General features: G+C 40.2%; 1 protein-coding gene across 2 annotated transcripts in view; it reads right to left on the reverse strand.

Annotated features, from left to right (window-relative positions):
* Window positions 1-13,293: 13,293 nt before the first annotated feature.
* The window catches only part of VPS50 (VPS50 subunit of EARP/GARPII complex), a 93,388-nt gene continuing 85,378 nt past the window's right edge, over window positions 13,294-21,303 (reverse strand). For both annotated transcript variants that reach the window (XM_040590686.1, XM_040590687.1), the window contains 4 exons: window positions 21,101-21,259; window positions 18,583-18,704; window positions 15,443-15,632; window positions 13,294-14,046 (listed from right to left, as the gene is read on the reverse strand). In XM_040590686.1, the coding sequence (XP_040446620.1) occupies window positions 13,927-14,046; window positions 15,443-15,632; window positions 18,583-18,704; window positions 21,101-21,259 (591 nt within the window). In that variant the 3' untranslated portion in view covers window positions 13,294-13,926. The remainder of the gene's footprint in view (window positions 14,047-15,442; window positions 15,633-18,582; window positions 18,705-21,100; window positions 21,260-21,303) is intronic.

Consider the following 21,303-nt stretch of genomic DNA (forward strand, 5'->3'; position numbering starts at 1 on the left):
AATATTTAAGAGGTTAAGCAACAGAAAAACTTAATCAGAACTTCCATTCTTGGTTGAGGATGCAAGAGCACCAAAAGGCAGCATATTCAAATTTATTCAAAAGAATACTTTTTTGTATTTACTTAACCAAAACTTTGGGAGTCCTTGCTACACTGATGCCAGCAATTAGGAAAAAAGAAAATAATAATCATTTGTGCATTTACAGAGATAATACAATATCAAAATTTCAGTAGTTAATGTTAAGTAATTTTCAAAGAAAAATAAACCAAATCTGTGAACATTACTTCACATACACACAGGGACACTTCCTCCATGTGAGGATGTGGCACTCACTCCTGTCAGAAACAGGGTATGCGTGAATTGTACTGTACGGGTCTGTGTTAATAACCTTCATTCCACAACAGGAAAATTACGTCCATGTTTCCATTTCACTTCAGACACCACAACATTTTTTCTTGATCTGGGGACATTTTTCCTTTTATCAGCTTCTGGACATGGACAGCAACTGCAAAATTTCTCTGGAAGTGTCCTGGAGAACAGCAGACACACCTTTAGTCAGTTCACCCAGAAGGCCCATTCATTTTCTCTGTCCTTCTCAGCTCCATGATGAGAAAGATTCGAGTCTGCCAGTGCTCTCAAAGAGCTTTTGACAGTTATTTGATTCAAAATTTGGCTGCATTGTCAAGATGTTTCTTGAAGCCCTCACTGTTTCATGTTCCGTATTCATAGCATGAGACAGTCTTCAAAAGACACACAAATGTGTAAACACAAACCAAATCTCCATGCAGCTTTCATTTCACGGGAAGCCTCAGCTCTGACAGCATGAGCCCTTAGACTTCTAAGTTTGCTTATCAGTTGCTAATGGCTTCAGATCTGAGCCAAAATAATTTATGTCCACAGAGAATGGGCCCACAATGACAGTAGTGTTTGGAGCAGCAGGGCTGCAACATTGCTAACACGTGAAAAAGCGTGACAGAACAGAGCAGGCAAAACCTGTGGACCCATAAAAGACTGAGTTTATAGTGAATACATAAATTAAGTCTGGTATAAACTATGACTTCTATCACTCATGCACTTTCTTCATTCCATTCTTTCATTAACATTTACAGAAACTATGAATCTTATGACTCATAAAAATTGTCAATTATTTTTATTGCAGTAGGTTTAAAATTTAATAATTTTGATGCAAAGACAGAAGCATTTGTATTTACAATCTCAGTATCTGCAAAACTGTGAGCAATGTAGTGTTCTAAGTAAACACATCTTGTAAGTCCTAAAATGACACTACATTAGCATTTCTTCAGGCATAATAAAATATGGAATAAGTACAGGATATATTAATATTATTACTATGAGTAAGAAAAAAGCATCAATTATAAAATATGATACAGTTCTTTGAGCTCCACCTTAAGCACCTGAGATCAAAGTGCAAAACCTGAAAGCCCATGTGATCCTGAAGCTATGTCATGATTACCTGCTACACATTTCACAGTAAATGACTTTAAGAGCTTAAATTTCTTCAAGTAGTTATGTGCACAGTAGCCCAGGACTAGAACAGCAAGCTTCACCCACACTTCAGGGCTGTGAATTACACAGGGCAGAAAAGCTTCTAAAAGTCAAAGGCTGTGGTCATGATCTTACATCCTCATTGCCTACCTAGTCCCTCTTAAATGAAATGTAGTCCCTCTTGAATTAAAACCTTAAGAAAAGCTAAATATTGTATAACAAATAGTATGTGTTGATCAAGAGACACTACCAAGTGCCTAAGAAGCTCACAGCAGAAGATCTCTCAGCACATTATAAACCCCAAATATTCTATTAATTTAAACCTTCGATTAAAATAAAAATAAACATCTCTGAAAGTAAAAATGAAATACAAGACCTAAAAATATGGAAAACATCTTTAAAATAATTAAAATAAAATCATTAAACTAAATAAACAAAAGCAGGAATTTGTTTTTATAGATCCTAAACTCAGGCTCCTCCCTCTCCCAAAAAACCAAAACAGAGCCACATTCTCAACCAATATAAGAGCTTGGACTAATTCCCCTCCTCCGCCCAGTAAAATATCTCAGCTGGGGAAGCGGAAGATGGAGACTAAGCCATAGAAACGTGTTCAACAGCTCAAAGGCCAAGGATAAAGCTAATCTGAGCCCTGATATTGGTGCATTAAGAAAAGACTTCCTGAAGGCCGAGGACGCAAGCAACCTTTTTTTTTTTTCTCCCCACAGGCCATTACACAAGCTAAAAAAAAAGAAAAAGCAAAGAAACAAAGAAAGAAAATTGATAGTGTATTTAAAATTAATGACCTGGGGTTAATTGGTACTTCACTGACTCAATTTGCAAATGGATTAGGATGGAAAAACAACGTCACAACATCTTTCTGACAGAGTTCATGTATAGCACTGGCCCTGAATACATGCATGCCTCTATGGAATAAGAAGTACGTTTTACTTTCTGTGGAGGAAACATTTCCTTCTTACCTTACTAACGGCTTTCGTCTCAGAGGCTTGTTTCAGAGTCTTTTGTATGCAGCGGGAATTCAGCTGCTGGATTTACTGTTTCAAGGCATACTTTGATGGAAGGTTGGAAGTCAATATTTTGCTCAGGGTTTTTTTCTCCAAATTCTTCCCTGCAAAGTTAGTTTTTTTCCTCACTGCCTGTGTGTTGGCTGAAGCCAGGCTCTGCACCTTCCCGCTCCTTCTGTCCCTCGTTGGTGTTTTGGGGAGACAGTACTGGACTTCCACTGCTACAGTCATCTTCCCTTTATCTAAGTTGTGACAGTCTCTGTATTTTGGGACTTATTTCTTCATGCCTTTGAAGTTAACTTTGAGGAACTGTGCAAGTTGCAGTCATATTCCTTTCTAACCCAAAAGAGCACAGTGACACTGAAGCTTTATCATATTGCAGCAGATGGTTAATGTTACAAGAAAGCTCTTTAAGAAAACTTGTTTGGAAGATTGCAGGAGACGGGCCCTCACCATCTCCTCTGCTCTCTTCCCCATTTGTGGGCCATCCTGTCCCTTACAATGGGAATTCATCCTCCAAGCTAACTGGCTTTAGCTCCTGGCCAATATCGTGCATTTCTGTGTTGGTCTAAATGCCTCAGTGTTCAGCAAAACGTCCCATTTCCAGACCCATTAGACCTTGCTCAGGATTCTTCCTTGCCTCCTCCAGCTAAGGGCACAAGACTGAAGAATGAGGGGACGTTAGCAATGGCTGCAGCAAGGGCAATGGCACCTGCCTGATCCCACCCTTGCTCCCGTACACGAAGAACTGTTTGGGACCTTTACGTTTCATAGCGAAAATATAGGCTATGGTACTGTAGTAAACCTTGAGGCACACATTTACAAAGATTTACAAAGCGGGATGTACACATGTACAATCAACTTGCCATTTCAGTCAAGTTAAGGCTGGGGGAGGGTGGCTGAGTTAGAAGAGAGAATTATCTGATACAATGCATCAAGAAACCAATCTGGGTTTTGTCCATGAGTTATTGTAGGAAGCAAAATAAAAGTGAACTGTCAAGGTCGTCCCTTCTCTTTTCAGGTTACCTTGATCTTAGGAGACAGCAATGGGAATAATGAAATCTTAAGTCTTCTTCCAGAGCAAATTCAGCCTCTTCATAGCACTTTTTAGCATCTATACACTTCCCCTCCATTACACCCAATTATTTGGACTGGCATCATTTTCACAAAATAGGCGTCCTAAATAACAGAAAAGACACATGCACCCATTCTGCAAATGATTTTTCACTGATACCCAGGCAGGTATATAATGCAGAGTGAAGAATGACTGCTTATATACACATAATGTTTTCTGTACCTTCCAGAAGAAACTGTTCAGTGTATTCTTCATTTCCATTTATATAAGTTTGAATATAAAATAATGGCTCAAGATGAATACCAAAACCTAGTTATTAGGCTTATCTAACGGAGTGGAGGAGGGGAATCAGAAGGGTTATCATTCCCTTTCCATGGTAGGTGAGGGAGGCCACTTTGCTCAGTTGCCCTCCTCATCTCAATATATTGGAGTAGATCATGGGAGATCCTGTCAAAACACAAAAAACATTTTCCCTTTCTCTTGTCTCTTGCGGCACCAGACCTGAGCCTCATCACCACAAAATCACACAAAATATAAAAATATAAAAAATATAAAAAGTTTTCCATTTTGTAGTGGGATTTTTACCACTTGTTCCCCAATCCTTTGTCCCTCTCCAGCCCAGGAACACATTGGAAATACTGTCCCTGCAAGGTGGTGACCCTGTTTGGCTCGTGGCCCAGCTACTCTGCCAGTCTGTATCCTAGATCCTGCTGACTACCCTGGGTCAGCCTTGCTCCAAGGCTGGTGTGGAAAAGCTTCTGTAGAGAGCTCGAGTTCCACCACGTGCTTAAAAGCAAGTTCCTATTCCTTCCTTGGAGCGTTTCATTAGAAACAAGAGTAGATGAATCAGACCAAATTAATTTGCTCCTTTCATTATAGTTGCATCTCCGCATCTTCACTAGCAAAGAGAGGCTGGTGCTGCAGTGATGGCCTAAATTAAACTCTGCCAGTACAAGAAGCAGGTGGCAGAGACCGGCGGGCAGCTCCGTGGGGAGGGATGTCCCCCCAGAGCACTGTGGGGTGCAGCTCCGTGGGGAGGGATGTCCCCCCAGAGCACTGTGGCAGAGCTGTGGCTCCAGGGGGGGAGCAGCAGCCCCATGCGCAGGCCCTCGGGCTGCTCTCCTGCTTCAACAGCCGGGGAAAGGAAGCAAAACAAAAAAGATGCCTTTTTCTTGGCAGCCACGTCTCCTCTGGTCACCAGTCATGGGGGGGGTCCTTGTAACCCAGCCTGCATTTTTGCCCAGTGCCCTGTAATCTCCCCCCTGGCCAGCCACCCCTGCTGCTTCCAGCCCTCTCCTCACGTGTCTCCTCACGGCCACAAGGAGTGGCACGATGCAGAAGGTCAGCCAGATCCCACGGAGGTACAGCTCATCAGCAGTCGTGGGGCTGGATTCTGCTTTCTACTCCAGGGGCTGATGCCTCCACCCTCGCAGACACTGGTGGTAGAGCTGACTGTCTCTGCAGAAGGCGTTCCCACCAAGCCACACAGGTGCAGCGCTCCGTCTCTCCAGGCTTGTGCCAAAAACGGGGACAGAGGCTGCTCCACCAGGTGACTGGCACACCTGTGTCAGGCTCCTGCACTGCCCTGGGAAGGGGCAGCAGGGAGGACGGGGCCTTGCTATCTCCGTGCTGTGAGTATATACAAGCCAACAGAGATTAGTCAAACACAGCCCTCCACCTCTGCTACTCTTCGATTCAAGCCCTACTGAGGCAACAGAAACCATCTATTTCATATTTTTTACTGAAAGCGCAGCAGAGTGATGATGTGGTCCATGACTGGAGTACTCAAGTGCTGTTGCAATACTCATATAAGTTGGAGGTCATGCCAATGAAGAGGGCTCCCCCCACAAGCTGGCACTGACCATTAATATGGTCTTTTTGTTTCTGCAGTGCACTGTAGAATATGAAAGAAAGAAAATGCCAAAAATTAACCTGTCAACTTTACATAAAAGCAGGTAATTCCTTATTCTACTCCATACTGTAACAGTAAGGTGAATATATTAATAAAATACTTAAAGATGCCAAATCTTCTGCATTTTTTTTAAATTTACTTTTCCTAAAAAATTAATGTTTGTAAACAGAGCAAGTATAAACTGTAGCCTGTTTTCAGGAAAGCACGCCTGAAAGTCCTTCACTGACCTCATGAAATAGTGAGAGCAGAAAGATTCATCATGAAGTACGAGATAACCCCCGAAAAGATTGTACTTGTATTTTTCAGGTTGCAATCTAAGGCACATAATGACCTCCAGAAAATTTTACATAATCAACTTTGAGATTTTTTTTCTCATTCCTACCAAGAGTCAGCTTCAAAACTTCCCGCACATATGTCACTCTGTTCAATTCCCAGCCTTACTGACCATTCATTAGAGGTTAATAAATGTGTTTTAATTATTCATACAACTCACTCCTTTACAATGCAGAAAACTGAAATTTAATACAGAAATTAGCCTTAACCTAAAGACATGAGAGCACACAGATTCACGGGAACTAATCACCCAAAATCTTAAACAGAGCCTGCCAGCTTAGTCTGAACACTCAGCCAGGCAACTGAAGCTAATCATACAACTTAGGGCCTACAAAACAAAAGAAGAAAATACTCTAGAGGTATTATGCCATCATTTCCCATTATTGAATAGGTGGATTTTTAAAGCATGGATAAACATTGCAAAGAAATCTTCCCTGATCTCTTTACTTCTATTTTTTTATTTGGAACAGTCTCAGGTTTGGTCTTTACAAAAAGAAGTTACTTGTAAAGAAAATAGAGTAAGAATTTTGTGTTCTAGTTTTTTTTGTGAACAAAAGAGATCTTAAGTTGCACCTATACTGTCCTTGCCCCTCTGGGTCTAGCTCCTTTGTGCATTCATGTTGGCATTTAGGTCGTAACTCAGTGCCTTAAAAAAAACATTTGTGCTTCAAGGAAAAGAAAATCAAGGTGAGAGCTTCTCATGCTTCTTTCCACAAGGTAAGAAGATCTGCTGGCAGAAGAACAAATGTTTGGTTTATAAAGGCAGCAGATACCTAAAACTGGCCTGAGAAGTCCCACGTGGACCCTGGTCCTTCTGTGGCAGCCTTGGCTCCTTCCCCAGGGACAGTTTCGCGCTGTGGGCTCCTCCAGGTAGGCTTTCCCCAAGTCACCCTGCTCTGGAAAGGGTCCCTGCATGAGTCCAGGTGTCTGGATGTGTAGGGAGGAAAATATGGGCTTCGGGTATACATAAACGGGAAGGGAGAGGAGCTGATGCAATGAAGGCCTCTTACGTAGGAGAGGATAAAGGCTTGAACCCTAAATGGAAAACGCCTTGGTTAGCTCCCCAGAATACATTTTCCTTTACCTACAAACCACATTGAACATCACAATAAAGATGAGATCTTATTGGCAAGTGTCTTGCCTCCTTACAGCTTGTGTCTCCTTGGAAGTCTGTCTCTCTCAATAAAGCATCTCTCAGTCTGCATCCACATGGTATCTCCAGGGTACATATCACCTTAGTAGATAACTACTCCCACAATTCACACAGAGGGCATGAACTTATATTGATGCTGTATAGAAGCACAGCCATCAGGATGCATGTGTGTATGTATTTTTAATATCCATTCATACTATCATTTTTTTTTAAAAAAAAGGTAAATCTCCCTTTAATTTTGTCCACAGTCTTCCCTATCTAATCTGCCCAGTTATTATTTCTGGCAGCAGCAGATTACTGTAATGCACAGGTATATCTTAGAAGAGTCCTACCTATAGCTCAGCCCATGTTTTCTCATCCATAGCAGGGTCCCCTGCTACACAGGCAATGGCACTGCCGGGTGCAGTCCGAAGCATAGCATCAGAAGAAAAAATGTGTGGGGTTATTGGCTTCTGTCCTAATGCAAAGGAAACAGCACCTAAAGAGCTTGAGACACAGGGAAGGAATATTCATTATGTGTTTTCTTCTCCACAAAGAGTTTATGTTTCAGCTTCCCGGGGGTTAAGGCACTGAAGGCTGTTCAAAGTACAGCTCATGCCTGCAGAACCACAGCCTGATAGCACTTTGTAAAAAAACCATGGTAGACAACATAATTTCTTTTACAGCTAGGGGAGTAAAGTAAAGGAAAATAAACCAAACTTCCCTACACCAGGCACCAAGACAGAACAGAACCTAAATCAAAGCTCAGGATGGGTCTGTGACCTGGAAGTTGCAGTATGCAGCATCCCTGAGTTGTTACTGAACATGCCACCCATGGGGAGCTCCTTCCCCCCAGCCAGGGCAGCCACAAACAGCAAGAGATCTCCTAGTGCATACAGGCAACACACATGCATCACCCAGAGCCCTGCATCTCACCACAGAGATTTTGAGCAACAGAAAACAGTAATAAACAACTCACTAAAAATAAACAGACCTCAGCATAAAGGCTCAGTAAACCCTGGGAAGGAAGTGCCCATCAAACAGCACAACACGGGGCTGTGAGTGCAAGGCAGGGAGGGGAAGGAAAAGCTAACAGCATTACAGCTATGATGCATTACTAGTTACAGCAACAGTTCAGTCTAGTTGAAATGCAGTGCATTATAAACTGCCCACAAATGCTCAGCTGGCTGGGGCATTTAGCTGCTTGAATATTCTAACTGCTCTGGAGGAGACAGATGAAGCAGGAAGCAGCCCCTGCTCAAACTCATTTACATTGCTGACATTTTCCTATATTTCAAGAAATAAATGGTCCTGGAAACTCACAGGTACTTAGTGCTGTGCTAATAACTGCATCAGGCAATGACAATTCACATGTTTTTTTGAGTTTTCGGGTTTCACAAGAGCAGCAAACTATCCTGGAGCAAGCTGCCCGCTCACTGCACCGACACACCACTGCCTTTCAGTCTGAGTCTGCCCACTCTCTAACGCACCGGTTTCATGCATCTGGAGCAGGTACCCCCCTGGCAGCCAGGGCAGCAAGCATGGCTACCCACGATCTCTGCTTAAGGGCAGGAGCATCATGCTCCACCAACAATGTCCAATCTGATGTTTACAGTGGTTTGGGCTGGGCTGGAGCTCCTCTTCAGCAGGCTCCTGCGTGATGCTTCCTATGCGGCACACACCAGTGGCAGACAAAGCCAGCGGCAGACAAAGCCAGCAGCACTGGGAGCAGTACAGTAAATCAGATGTACTCGAAGCTCTGAATTCAGATGTAGATTATGACCCTGTCCTCAACGGACACCAGTTACTCACATAAGGAAACACCTCTGCCATACCTACCTCAGCTTCAGCGTAAGCTACTAATGTAAGTGATGGCAGAGAAACCAATAATGTGCTGCTAATTGTTGAATTTTGCCATTTTTTCTGGTCCCCAGTGTTGAATTACATTGCACACAAAACTGTGTACGTATGCATTTATGCTATAATATATGGACAAATTTCAAAAGGAACATTTTATGGTGCATATTCTACACGACAGCCTCGCGGCTCTCAGACAGCATCCACAAGACAATTTCTTTCCTGTACAAGGATTCTTTTTATTTTAAGGCTGAGGTGGTATTTCTATTTCATTCTTTACCAAAATACAATGAATGGGTTGACTTTTTATTTATGAGTAGTGGTACTTATGAATAAAAAATGCTGGAGATACAGGGCAGGAAATACATACAAGGTATGAACTTGGATTTACTTGTAAAAAAGATCTTCAGAAACACCTGCAGTCATTCTGCACATCTGATCATATCCATCATTCCTTAATTTTGTGCGTAGTGAAGAGGCACTTCACTGCATCTCTTCTAGATCTTCAGCTTGCTCATGTATTTTGATTTTAAAGATCACCACACCTTTACAAAGTTGTTTGCCAGTTTTAAATCTAACAATATTAAAATCTATGTAAGTTAATCTGCAAATGTAATACATAGATCTATGCATCTCTGCTCTGAAAGTTATTTTTCTTTCACGTATGTATCCAGATCAAAAGTTTCATATTGACCCAGCAGAGCTGAGGGGTACTGGGGGGACTTTCTTTATCAGGACAGCCAAGTAGATTTGAGTTTAGTTCACATTCAACTATTTTTAGTTTAGCTTATACAGGTAAACTCTCTGGGACTGGACAGAATACACCACCAAATTAAAGCTGAGCAATGGATCCACCACACACAAAAAAAAGAGATTACTCATCTCTTCATTAGTTTCTTAGCCATGTACTTTACCATATGACATTATTGATTTAATGCCGGTTTAAAGAAAAAAAAAAATAACACAGATTTGTGAAGTCTTTAGTATAACTTAAAGATACTGCTTCACACCTGGGATCTCATAGAAGAGCAGGAGGTCCTTAAAAACCAAGTCCCTGCTGTGAAAAAACAGCTCTGGTGCTGAAAAAACAACATACTCACGAATATCCTTAAATAGGCAGCAAGCATGGAAACTTTGCTCTTTGCAAATTATGTCATTTCCAGGCTTGCACCATAACCCTAGTGTCTGGGGCAATGTTTAGTCTTTATATTATGCTGTTTCTAGCAGTGGTTATAAATAAAGGAGATACCATCACCCACACACAATAAATCTGCATTTTTTTGTCCATCACTGCTTGCATCATTTATAATATAGCAGGTGCCTGCTGACATTTGGCCTTTTGAGGATTTTGGTAAGAGACAGCACTATTTATCAATTTAAGCAGAGAGGAGGGTTTTCTTGTATGTGTGTGTTTTTCAGGGATTTTTTGTTTGCTTGTTTTTAAACGTGGGCTTTATTCAAAGTTTGAGTTACCAAAGTACAGCTTGCAATACAAAAATTTTATCAACAAGATCTTAAAAGGGGAAAGGCTCTACATATATCACTTTCATAGTAAGAGAAGGGGATCTTTACAATGTTGTGTTCTGTGGCACAAGGACAAGTCAAGAGCACAACCTGTGTCCACAGCTTTGCACTCAGTACCAGGAGACATGCCTTTGTCGTTCACACCTGTGACAATTAAAAGGGGATGCAAGCCTGTCACACACAGCTTTGAGACAGCCACTGATCACTCCTTCCTTTTTCTCCCCTAAGGGGGTAGGGACAAAAGAAGGCAGGCTGTTCTTTCAGCAGCGTTCACAAGCTATAACCTACACCCCAAATTCAGGGTTTGCTAAGCAGATCTGAAAAGGATCTAGTTTTTCCCACTGCAGATCAGAAGCAAGCCAAGCTTTTACTTCATGCATGGGAAGACTCTCTCCGATGCAGGAACAAAGGAATCCAGAACAGTCAGTTATATGGAAATCTGAACTCACAGAGCATTCAAGTCCTTACCCAGACCAAGAACTCGAATTGACACCTGCAGGGGCTGCTCTGTGCACTACCCCATCAGCTGAAGCACTGCCAATCCAAGGTGGTTTTTCCTGTCAATGCCGTTCTGCCTTGAATAATTAAATCCATACCAAAGCAAGGACTTGAATTTTACACCGCGGTAACAGCAACCTGTTAGTTGGCTTCCCTCTATGTTTGTCCCAGTAGCTGCTGCTTTGGGGAACAGCATCACCATTCGATGCAACTGAGGGAAGCTGGCTGTAGAAAAGCCAGCTGTATGCCGATCAGGAAGAGAACAGACTTTGCCTAATCAGAGACTTGATAACTGGTCATCTGTGCTCCAGCTGAGTCTGGCAAATATGAGAGTACTTACTGTCTGGGGAACAGGACTGAAGTTCTTTATTAGTCTAAAGAAGGACTGACAGACGCATTGCCCCCTCCGCAGTGCTGGTCATTCTGCTTGGAGACCGAAGGAAATCATCTTCTGTTATTAAAGTATTCCAAAACGCTCCTCTAAAACATAAAGGATATCTACGTCATATTTTCTATTGCAGAAAAAGCAGCGTAAGAGACTTCTTATTCCATAGGAAAATGAAGATGTACAGAAAAGCTAAAAAAATCAATGGTTTATAAAGAATTCTCATACCAGAGGATGGAAACTACCTAACCTTAGTAAGTTAATAATTCAACATTCAGCTAAAACTTTGCTTATTAGTCACTCAGGACCAAATAATACAGAATATCCTGAGTTGGATGGGATCCACGTGGACCATCAAATCCAGCTCCTGACTCCATGCAGGGCACCCTGAAAGTTAAACCATGTATCTAAGAGCATCTGTAAGCCATTAAGCCAGGGGTCCTCAAGCTTTTTAACCAGGGGGCCGGCGCACGGATGCAGAGTCAGGCAGTCATCTGCGGCTGCTTGGTTTCCTCTCCCCCAACCCCTGGCGGGGAGGGTGGGGGTGGGTCTGTAAATACCGGGGGGGGGGGGGGGGGGCGCGGCTTGTGGGCCCTGGGGGGCCGTATTGGCCCGCGGGCCGTAGTTTGAGGACCCCTGCATTAAGCTATGTAGCTTCACCCTTAGCATCAATCCCGGACAGCAAAAGGAGATTCCTCTGGAAAACATAATAATTTCTGAGGCTTACACAAACAAAGATCAAACAGTTGTTGCACAGGCTTAACACTGTGTCTTGCATATTCTTTTATTTGGGGGCTTACTTAAAAATAACAAGTCTATCTATAGAGACACTTAAAAAAAAAAAATCACTCCTGACTATGATTCATGCAATTACCCACCTCCTTCCTTGACCCTACATTCCAGTCTGTGCTTACGCTCCTATTTTTCGGTAAGCAATCAAATCACAGCAACCTAAACAGCTCAGGAGAAATTAACCCTGTGTTCAGCTCACCAAAGCTTTCTTATTTCACCCATGAGAAGAAAATTGAAACAGAATTTACACTAATCATCTCACACACATTTCTATTTCTTCTAAGAGGTCTTGTTCAGGATCTGACTTCAGGACAGATATACTGATGCAAAAGTCCACACTTTCAAAATAAACTACACTTCTTTTTTGAACCACCTTTTTAATGAGAGTAAAAGTGATCAGCTCCTCAAAGTGATACATTGACAAGCCACTAAACAAGTTTTAAATGGAACTCAGCATGACAGCATGGTCATTAAGTAACAGAGTTAAATTTTGTTTAAATCTTATCTCATTTAAAATACAGATGAACAGGGGAGCTGAATACTGCACAGTCAGTATTTAAAATGTAAATTCTATCACTCTTCTAAAACTGTATACAGGCTTTCACTGAACTCACATAATGGTGCCCAGTCCACAGCTGAAGAGGAAATTAAGCTACAGAAAAGAGAAATTATAATTATTCCACAGGGCAACTATCTGTTTCACTAGATACTGTTGTCATTCAGTAAGTCCCGATTCTCTCATGTTTGACTAAGAAGTACAATAGCAAGTATGCACCTGAAACTGAGATTTTAACATGTCCATTAGTGGATTGTAGCTCATGTAAATTATTTTACCTATTAGCTCAACGGTAGCATGCTACCATTTAAAAGGTCTGGGAGCACTGCAACAAGTTTAATATGCAATCAAAAAAAACCACCAAAATGTAAACCTTTACATACTGAAAGCCAAAGGCAAACCTGAAAACTTCAGCAAAGTCAGTGATGCTGTGAAAAATCGATTTCTAGGACAAATACACAGCCAAGCAATTTTGCTTTGCTCAGGATCACTCAGGGTATCTACAGCAGAGCAGGAAACAATAAGATTATCTTATATCAATCCAAAACATCAGCCAAAAAAACGTTTTTCCTATGCCTTGGCATTATTGATTCAGAACAGGGAAGACTGGCAGAGGGACAAAAGGGAAGGGAACATTAGTAATTTCTATTGTAAATGACATTTTGTGTTGTTGAATTAGGAAAAAAAGTCGCACAAATATATCATATTAGTGTACAGTATTTATTACCTTGTTAAGTCAATCATTTTGATGTGACTAAATTAATTCTGAAATAAACAGACATTTTTAAATACATATGAAGATGAGAGGCTTTAACATGGAAGTATTTAGTTGATCTGCACTCTTAATCCACATGCAAGATACACTGATCAAATATTGTACATTTCCTTTCATTTTACACTGTTCCATAATAAAGCACAATTTCTGAGGGTGAAAGCAAGGAAGAAAGAAATCATATTTTCAAGTAGCCCTTTTATTAAAAAGAGCATCAACTATATATTAAGCCAATGTATTTCTCTCTGATTTTGATTTTACTTACAGTATACAATTTTGCAAAATATACAGCTCACCAATGATAGACAAACAGTGGCCCTTTACTAAGGGCAAGTAACAAAACAAAATAATAAAAAAAAAGAAATACAACAGAAAAGAATTCCATGGATTAGAAAAGTCATATTTTAGAACATTATGCCACTTCAGTGTCTCCAATGCTGGTAAGAAAGGTCATGCACAATTTTTTTTAAGAGAAGGTTGTCATTAGTCCACGAGAGGTTTGTCTGCATGCTTCACATGAACAGAAAAAGGTACAAGTCACAAGGGAAGCGGCTCTCTCCAGTTATCTTTTAGGCCTGTCTATGTCGTCAATAGCAGCTAGAAGCTTCTGTCTTGTCTTTTTGTTGATGTGGGAGCCCAGACAAACATTCACCAGATTGGTCAACTGCTTAGTGGAATATTCCTGGCAAATAAAAGCAGATCATGTTATGGCAGAGTAACACACCAGACAAAGATAGAAAATTAAAACACACTGACATACACACTGTGGACTTTTCAACTGATAGAGGCAGTCAGTACACAAGGGAGATTTAAAGTGGTAGTTAAGTCAGGTCTGGATAGTTTTCATAGTTGAGGCAGAGAACAAAACTGTATTTTGCTACATGGCAGATTATAATGGAAAATGCTTACTTTAGTAGTGTTGGACTGAGTTCACAGAAAGTGATTCTGTGAATACATATTTATATAAATCAATTTTTAATGCATTTTCCATTCTTTGGGAGGTATGGTAGGAAATATACATGCTAATGAGATTAGCTTTTAACATAAAAGCATTTTCCTAAACAAAATTACAAAAGTTGATATCTTTTTTATTTTGACTTCTCATTTCCAATAAGCCTCTAAATACTTCTGTCTACAGGGCCTCCAAACAATATTAATTTCAGTACATGATAAAGGAGGAAAAAATGGCAAAAATGTTAAGACAAGAATTCTTAACACCTGTCAAAACACCCCATTTGCCAGTACTACCTTTATACCAACACCATCCAAAATACAGCTTTCACCAGTAGGTTTAAACAAGCATTTTTCCATGTAGGTCACCAAAGAACAGCTCACAATCTCTCTTGTGGCTCCAGGTAAAACAAAGAAAATTACTAGAGGCATTTCTTTCATCCATTTCTAGTGGGATTTAAAGTAAGCCCAAAATACAGATTTCAAAGTGCTACATTTTAGAAGTCTTCTTACTTCAACAGCATGTGACTACTTCTTACGCAGTCCTGTTATAACTGTTAGGTTGTGCTACCATGAAAGCACGGTAAATGCTTTCAAAACACAAATGAAGACTTACCTGGAGAGAAATGTTGATCCTGATTCAGTATTATTAAATGAAGGAAGAAGCAGCAATGACTCCTACCCATTGTGCCTTACAGCTTAGTTTAAGCAATCTATTCCCAAAGGCAAAGTAAAACTCCACAGTGTGATTTCAAACCTAACTTCCTGATGATCGAGTTGTGCATTTTGGCATATTCTGAACAGCACACAAATGTTTCCAACTTCACTTCGCTCTTGTTCTCTACAATTTTTGATACAGTAGGTAGATGCGCCTTGCTTATTTAACCTTTCCAGTCATCAGATGTTGAATCAGTATGTATGATAATTAATAACGAACATATAAATGTGTTTGTGCATGTATATTTATACTGCTTCCCATAAAGATCTTCGTATAATAAATGAATATATTCATATATGCATATATTAATTTTTAACACAGAGAAGCATTGATCATATATAGTTAGCATGATTCTGTCATCATGGTGAACTTTCCCAACAGGCAGTAAAAGAATGCAAATAACTCTTACCCTATGTTCTTTTATCCAGCGTTCCATGTCATTTTCTGTTAAATAGTATGCTTTAATGTAGGTCTCCACAAATTCTTTATCTGGAATAGGCCTAATGTCTGTTAACTTTTCTAGTTTCATTAAGAATTGTTGAAAGTCCAGTTGCATCAAGGCACGCCCTTCATTACTGCACTTCTTTACATTGGCATAACTGAAAAGTGAAACCGTGGAAAGTAAAACTTAGAAGGAAATAAAAATGAATCTTACTTCTCAAAGTTGTTTAACTTAGCCCTTTAACACTGAGGAGGAACATAGTTATGGTTTTCTGTTAAAAGCAGACAAGAACTCTTCTGATGTCTGATGCAAAGTTTTATCTGCATTAGTAGAATATGTTTTAGCCCCACAGACAGAACAGAACCCCATTGTACCCAGTGATACTTAAAAAACTCACTGCCACCCCCCACCAAAAGCCACTAAAAAACTTACATTGAGTAACTTACTAGAAGTGGGTTAAAGGAAACTAAATCAATGCTGATCAACACACTAGACAGTGACTTTAGTCAAGTGCTCATGACCACCAAAGTCTGACAGGCAATGTGGCAGCTTTAGGAACAGTCACCAGGAGCTCACTGAACCAACAGTGGCAGCATTAGAGAAAGGCACAACTACCGCAACAAACAGAGGATAAAGGTTGGCAGCACTGGCTAATTAATCTCTGTGAGACGTTAATGTTTTAATGCGAGCAGATTGACAGAAAACTGGTGACAAGTTTGAGCTCAAAGAAGAAGAGACAATAGATAAGCTTAGGGCAGAGTAATGCCAGGAAGAATAACAATGGGGTAATAGGCCGCAAATGAGGAAAATTATCTTTGCGTTTTTTTAAATGGGTATGACATTGCATTTGTCAAGATCCAAGGAAATGACACTGCAATGCCCTTGGACAGTGCCAATTTCAGCTGTGTACAGGGAATAAAAAAGCTTTGGTTTGGGGGAGAGTGTCTTGATAGACTTAATCCAGCCCACCCACAGGCTGCTGCCACAAGTGACAATCCTGTCCCACTGACTCCACTCTTCCCTTCTACCAACTTTAAACCAAGCGCAGTCTTCCATTGGTTCATGAAGTTGATCCTAATTATTATACCTACATCATTAGGTCTGATGCAAAGGAAGCAGAAATATGCAGCTGGAAACTAGATACACAGCAAGATCGGTTAAGAATAAGGAGAATCACACCCTTACAGTTAGCATGCAGAGTTTGCAAAATGCAGAAATAACATAGGCAAAAGTGGAGAGGACCAAGACACAAGCTCTCTGGAGCTTCTCAGAAGATTGGACGATGATGCTTAATAGGACATACTGAAGTACTTCAAGAAGCCAGATGGGAAACAGGAGAGGACACAGAACTAGGAGACAGGGCAGGGCAAAATTTAACAATGGATATGGCTGACTGCACTGAAGATGAACCTTCACTCAAAGAGCCTGATGAGAACAATTGCAGTTGACTGGCTGACTAGAGCAGAAACATCTCCTTCGTGGCTTTTAATGCCATACCTTCATGGAATTCAGAGATGAAAGAAGTTATGAAGGTATTCAGAGAGTCAACTGTTCAGAGTACCCTTCTTCCCCTTCCCCAGTGGCAAATGAAACTACAAGGTATGTGAGAAAAAGAACTGGGCAAGAAGGAGAAATTACAGGCAGATATTTGGGAGGAGACAATAATGAGTGCTTTTTACGCTCCAAGAAAATACACAGGACAAGTCACACCAGCAAGGTATTCCTAGTCCCCTCTGACCAGTCAGTGAAATGCTTAGGTGACAGTAAAGGTGAAAATTTCATGCTAAGTCACAACTGTGAACAGTGCGGAGCAAGACACATGAACGATGATCTTCAGAGCCAAGAATTAAGTGGTTTGTGAACACTGAAGTCACAAAAATGAGTAAGATTGTGAAGTAAGAAAAAAGAAACAAGTCCAAGACAGGCACAAGGGCTGAGGCAGAAGAGGTTGATAGTGATTGCTGGTGTTATCCACTTGAAAGGAAAAGGGGACAAGGACAGGAGAAGGAAGATGCTTTTGTTCCACTTTGTTTGATTTGAGGCATAAGTAGAACATAAAATTTCAAAAAGAAAACATAGTTGTATGGGTCATATGTCACATGAAGAAACTGAGAAGCCAGAGGGAGGTCATGGCTGGATTTAGTCTCCGTGAAGATGAAATTGGTCTCTGAAGAAAGAGCAAAAGGATGATGGCAAGAAAAGAAATAGGCATGAATTTAAGGATGATGGCTTGATGGAAGCAGTGGAAGCTGATGATCCTCAATAGACAGCTAACATCTGGAGAAGAAGGATGCTGTTGAGGTCCTAAATTAGAGCAGACAGCTAGAGAGTGGGATAGAAAGTAGTAAAAATAGGCAGTAGGGAGTGCATAGGGTAAAGATAACCAGGAAAGAAATATGGGAACAGGAGTGGAAGACAGCACATATTCTATGATGCAGAAGAACTTGTGATGAGAGACCAGACATATGTAGCAAGGAGACAAGAAAATAAAACATAAATGCAGTGGGTGGAAGACTACATACAATACTCAGGCTACAATATTGGCTCTGAAAAAGGCTGGAACACTGATTAAGTGGGAGGGATGAACAAGATGTAGCAGTTCCTGACTAAGGTGCTTGAGCCTTTATTGACCAGCTAAGATACCTCTCTGTTCCTGATGAATTTGGAAAAAATTCTTCTCCATGGCTACTCTAAGATAACTGCTAGGGTTGACAACTCCATCTTTCTTCCTGGCAAAGACAAATGGCATCACCACAGAGATGCTGACAATTACACCTTAACTTTCTTCTTTGCTCTGTCAGGAAGCAGCAATTTTCAGATAGAGCTCGTCTGAAAGAGAACTGTGGAGTTTCAAATGCTTCAATAAAACACTCAGTGTCATTCTTCAGCAGTATCTAGGTACAAGACCATCCCCTTTAGGCTTAATGCTGTACCAGATTCTGTGAAACAACGGCTAAGAACTGTGTTAAGCCTTGGTATTTTTTAGGCTTCTCAAAAGAACAAGATCCTACCAGTGCATTACAAAATCAGAACTTCCAATTCTGTAAAATAGATGTTATCATTATAGACATATTTAGCCAAATTCAAGACTTTCATGAACTACTTACCCTTCCACAAGAGTTCTATTTGCCAAGCGTATGCAGTGCTCCCAAAGGATGTTGGAGACTGGCAGTGGAATACGGACTCTCTTAGACACCTCATTCAACCTTCTGTTATATTCTTCAAATTCCTGATGAAACATGAAAGATCATTATTCCTTTAGCATAAAACAGACGATACTCTACAAACCCCTAGCAACAATGACAAAGAATGAGAAACGCACACAAAAGAGAATACTGGAAAATAAGAGCAAAGCAGAGAAGTTTAGTAGGCACAGACTGCAGAGACAAACTTAATGGGTAAAGTAGAAAGCACATCACTTTCTAGAATGTCATTCGCAACATCACCTCAGTAATTTTTTTTAAAAAAGGAAATACTGCTCTGCTCCCCAGAGGTGTAGTTCTCTGTAGAACCTCTGAAAATTAACTAAGCTAATCTTTCAAATGCCATTTTCATTGCCTCACTCCCTAAATTCATCTTTAACTTTGTTAAAGTCAATATACAGTCACTAATAAAACCCAGTGATGACCTCTTTATCCCTCTAAATACCCATCATATCAGCTTTCCAAGAAGCTCAGAAATACTGTAATCACTTTTAATTCATCAACATTTAACATCAGATAGTTCCCCAGTGCTTTAAAAGATGCTGAGCGCACCCACTGAAAAGAGTCCAAATCTAACTGTTCAGGAGCATACTGCAACGCTGGGTAACAGTTCAGGTTGAGGGAAGGCACCTGTTTCCACCTGAAAAATTAATGGCCTGGATGGATTTGAGCTGTTCCTTTGAGTGACAAACCAGTCATAACTGAATATAATTACTGCTAAAATAATGTTGTGACTTACATGAAGTGAAATAGAAGTCTGCTGCCAGTGACTAACACCTCTATCATTAAAAAAAAAAAGTAGCAAATGACTTAAATATAAAGCAGACCGATAATGAACTCGTCTCTGTAACTAGCAAAAGCAGTTTGTACTGTAACCTATTAAGATCGTACTTGTCCAACAAAGCGCTTTCATTCCATGACTGTTAATCTAGTTTTTTTTTCTTCTCTCCACATCCCCCCACCCCCCTCCTTTTTTGCCCTCCATAAAAAAAAAAAAAAATCAGTAAGCGAAGAAAATCAGAAGGGAATCTCAGTAATCCATTTAACCTACTATCTGACCAAATAATTTTTGTTTAACACAAAATTTCTGAAAGAGGGATTTGGCAAGAGGAAGCAGGGTACCACAGTGTCGTGCTACTAAGAAGAAAATTAACTCTATCCCAGCTGAAACCAGGACACTGGCATACAACTCAGTCTTCTGAAAATGCCCAGTGCTCTGTGATAATTAATTTCTTGAACAATAGCCTTTCCCCACTTTATCTGCTTCCATGCATACTGAGTATAGAACTTTACATATGTGTGCACATGGCTAAAAGTAATTGGTTATTACATTAAACACTGCGCTTACATCTTCAATCCTGGAGTCCCAGGGTTCACAGCAAATCACTAATTGCTTAGCAATAATCTAAAAGCTTCTGTAGCAACTATTATTATTTAGATAATGTGGAGGCCAGAAATGGTATTAGTCCTAATTTCCTAAAGCAGATTCATCAGCAGTTGCACTCTCACAGAAGGAAAACATTCTACGGCACAGACCAAATATTTTAAGTACAAACTGATTTCAAAAAGCCATGGCAGCATAAAGAAGGGTAACCACAAAGATTCAGTTAAAATCAGTGCAATGATATATCCTCTATTAGATTCTCCCTTCTTTGCTTGGATTTCTTTTTTTTAAAGCAGAGAACAGCTACAAAGTACAAAGCTGTAAACAAAATTGTTATTCATTACAGATGCAGAACTTTCTTCAAAATGAAACTTTCAGTTTCTCTGTAACAATTAGTATAATTTTACCCCTGCCAAAACTTCCTTCTAAAGACCTTTAGAAACACCGTTAAGACATATATAGAAGGATGAGAGAGGGATTCTCCCAGGAACTGGTTCTGTATGTCATAAGACACAGCAATTGTATAACCGCTTCTACTGAATGCAATTGAGAAGTTGGGTGACTAACTTCCCTTTTACCTTCTTTTTCAGATGCCAACTTCCAAATACAGCAATTCAATTAGATAGTGCATGATCACTGTTGGTGCTGGTTTGACCTATAAGCCTTACCATACATCTCAGAGATAACTGCTAAAATGACACAAAACAGCAAAAAAAAAGCCTTGTTAAGGCTTGATTTTCCTCAATGTTACTCCGTTTACTACACTTTTATCTACCATTCCAGATTTAGACATAAAACTCCTTAAATCTTTGTGGTCATTTTCATCTGCCACGTAGTCAAAAAATCATCACTGAAAACAATCTGCCAGCAACAAGAGTAATGAAAATTCCGGACAGACCTCCTTATAATAGTTTACCATGTGTCAGGATGCTGTATTGCTCTAACCATGCTATGTTAACAGTTTTAGTGAAGTATTACAGTAACTTAAAAAACTAGTTTTTATAAAATCTAGCACATCGTTTCCCAGAAATTATTCACCTTTAAAAGAGCATCTACATATATATTGTGTTGTGACATGATTTCCTTCACATCCCATTTCACATTAGCCATGAGAAGTAGCATTTGTTCATAATCAATGGCTTTAGCAGCAACAATCCAATAAACTGGTTTACGTAGTTCACTGGCAGTTGACACTGTCTGAAACAGAATACAAAAAAAATTCAATTCAGTAAATTTCTGAT

The sequence above is a fragment of the Falco naumanni genome, chromosome 4 (genome assembly GCF_017639655.2).
Source record: "Falco naumanni isolate bFalNau1 chromosome 4, bFalNau1.pat, whole genome shotgun sequence".
Classification (NCBI taxonomy): Eukaryota; Metazoa; Chordata; class Aves; order Falconiformes; family Falconidae; genus Falco; species Falco naumanni.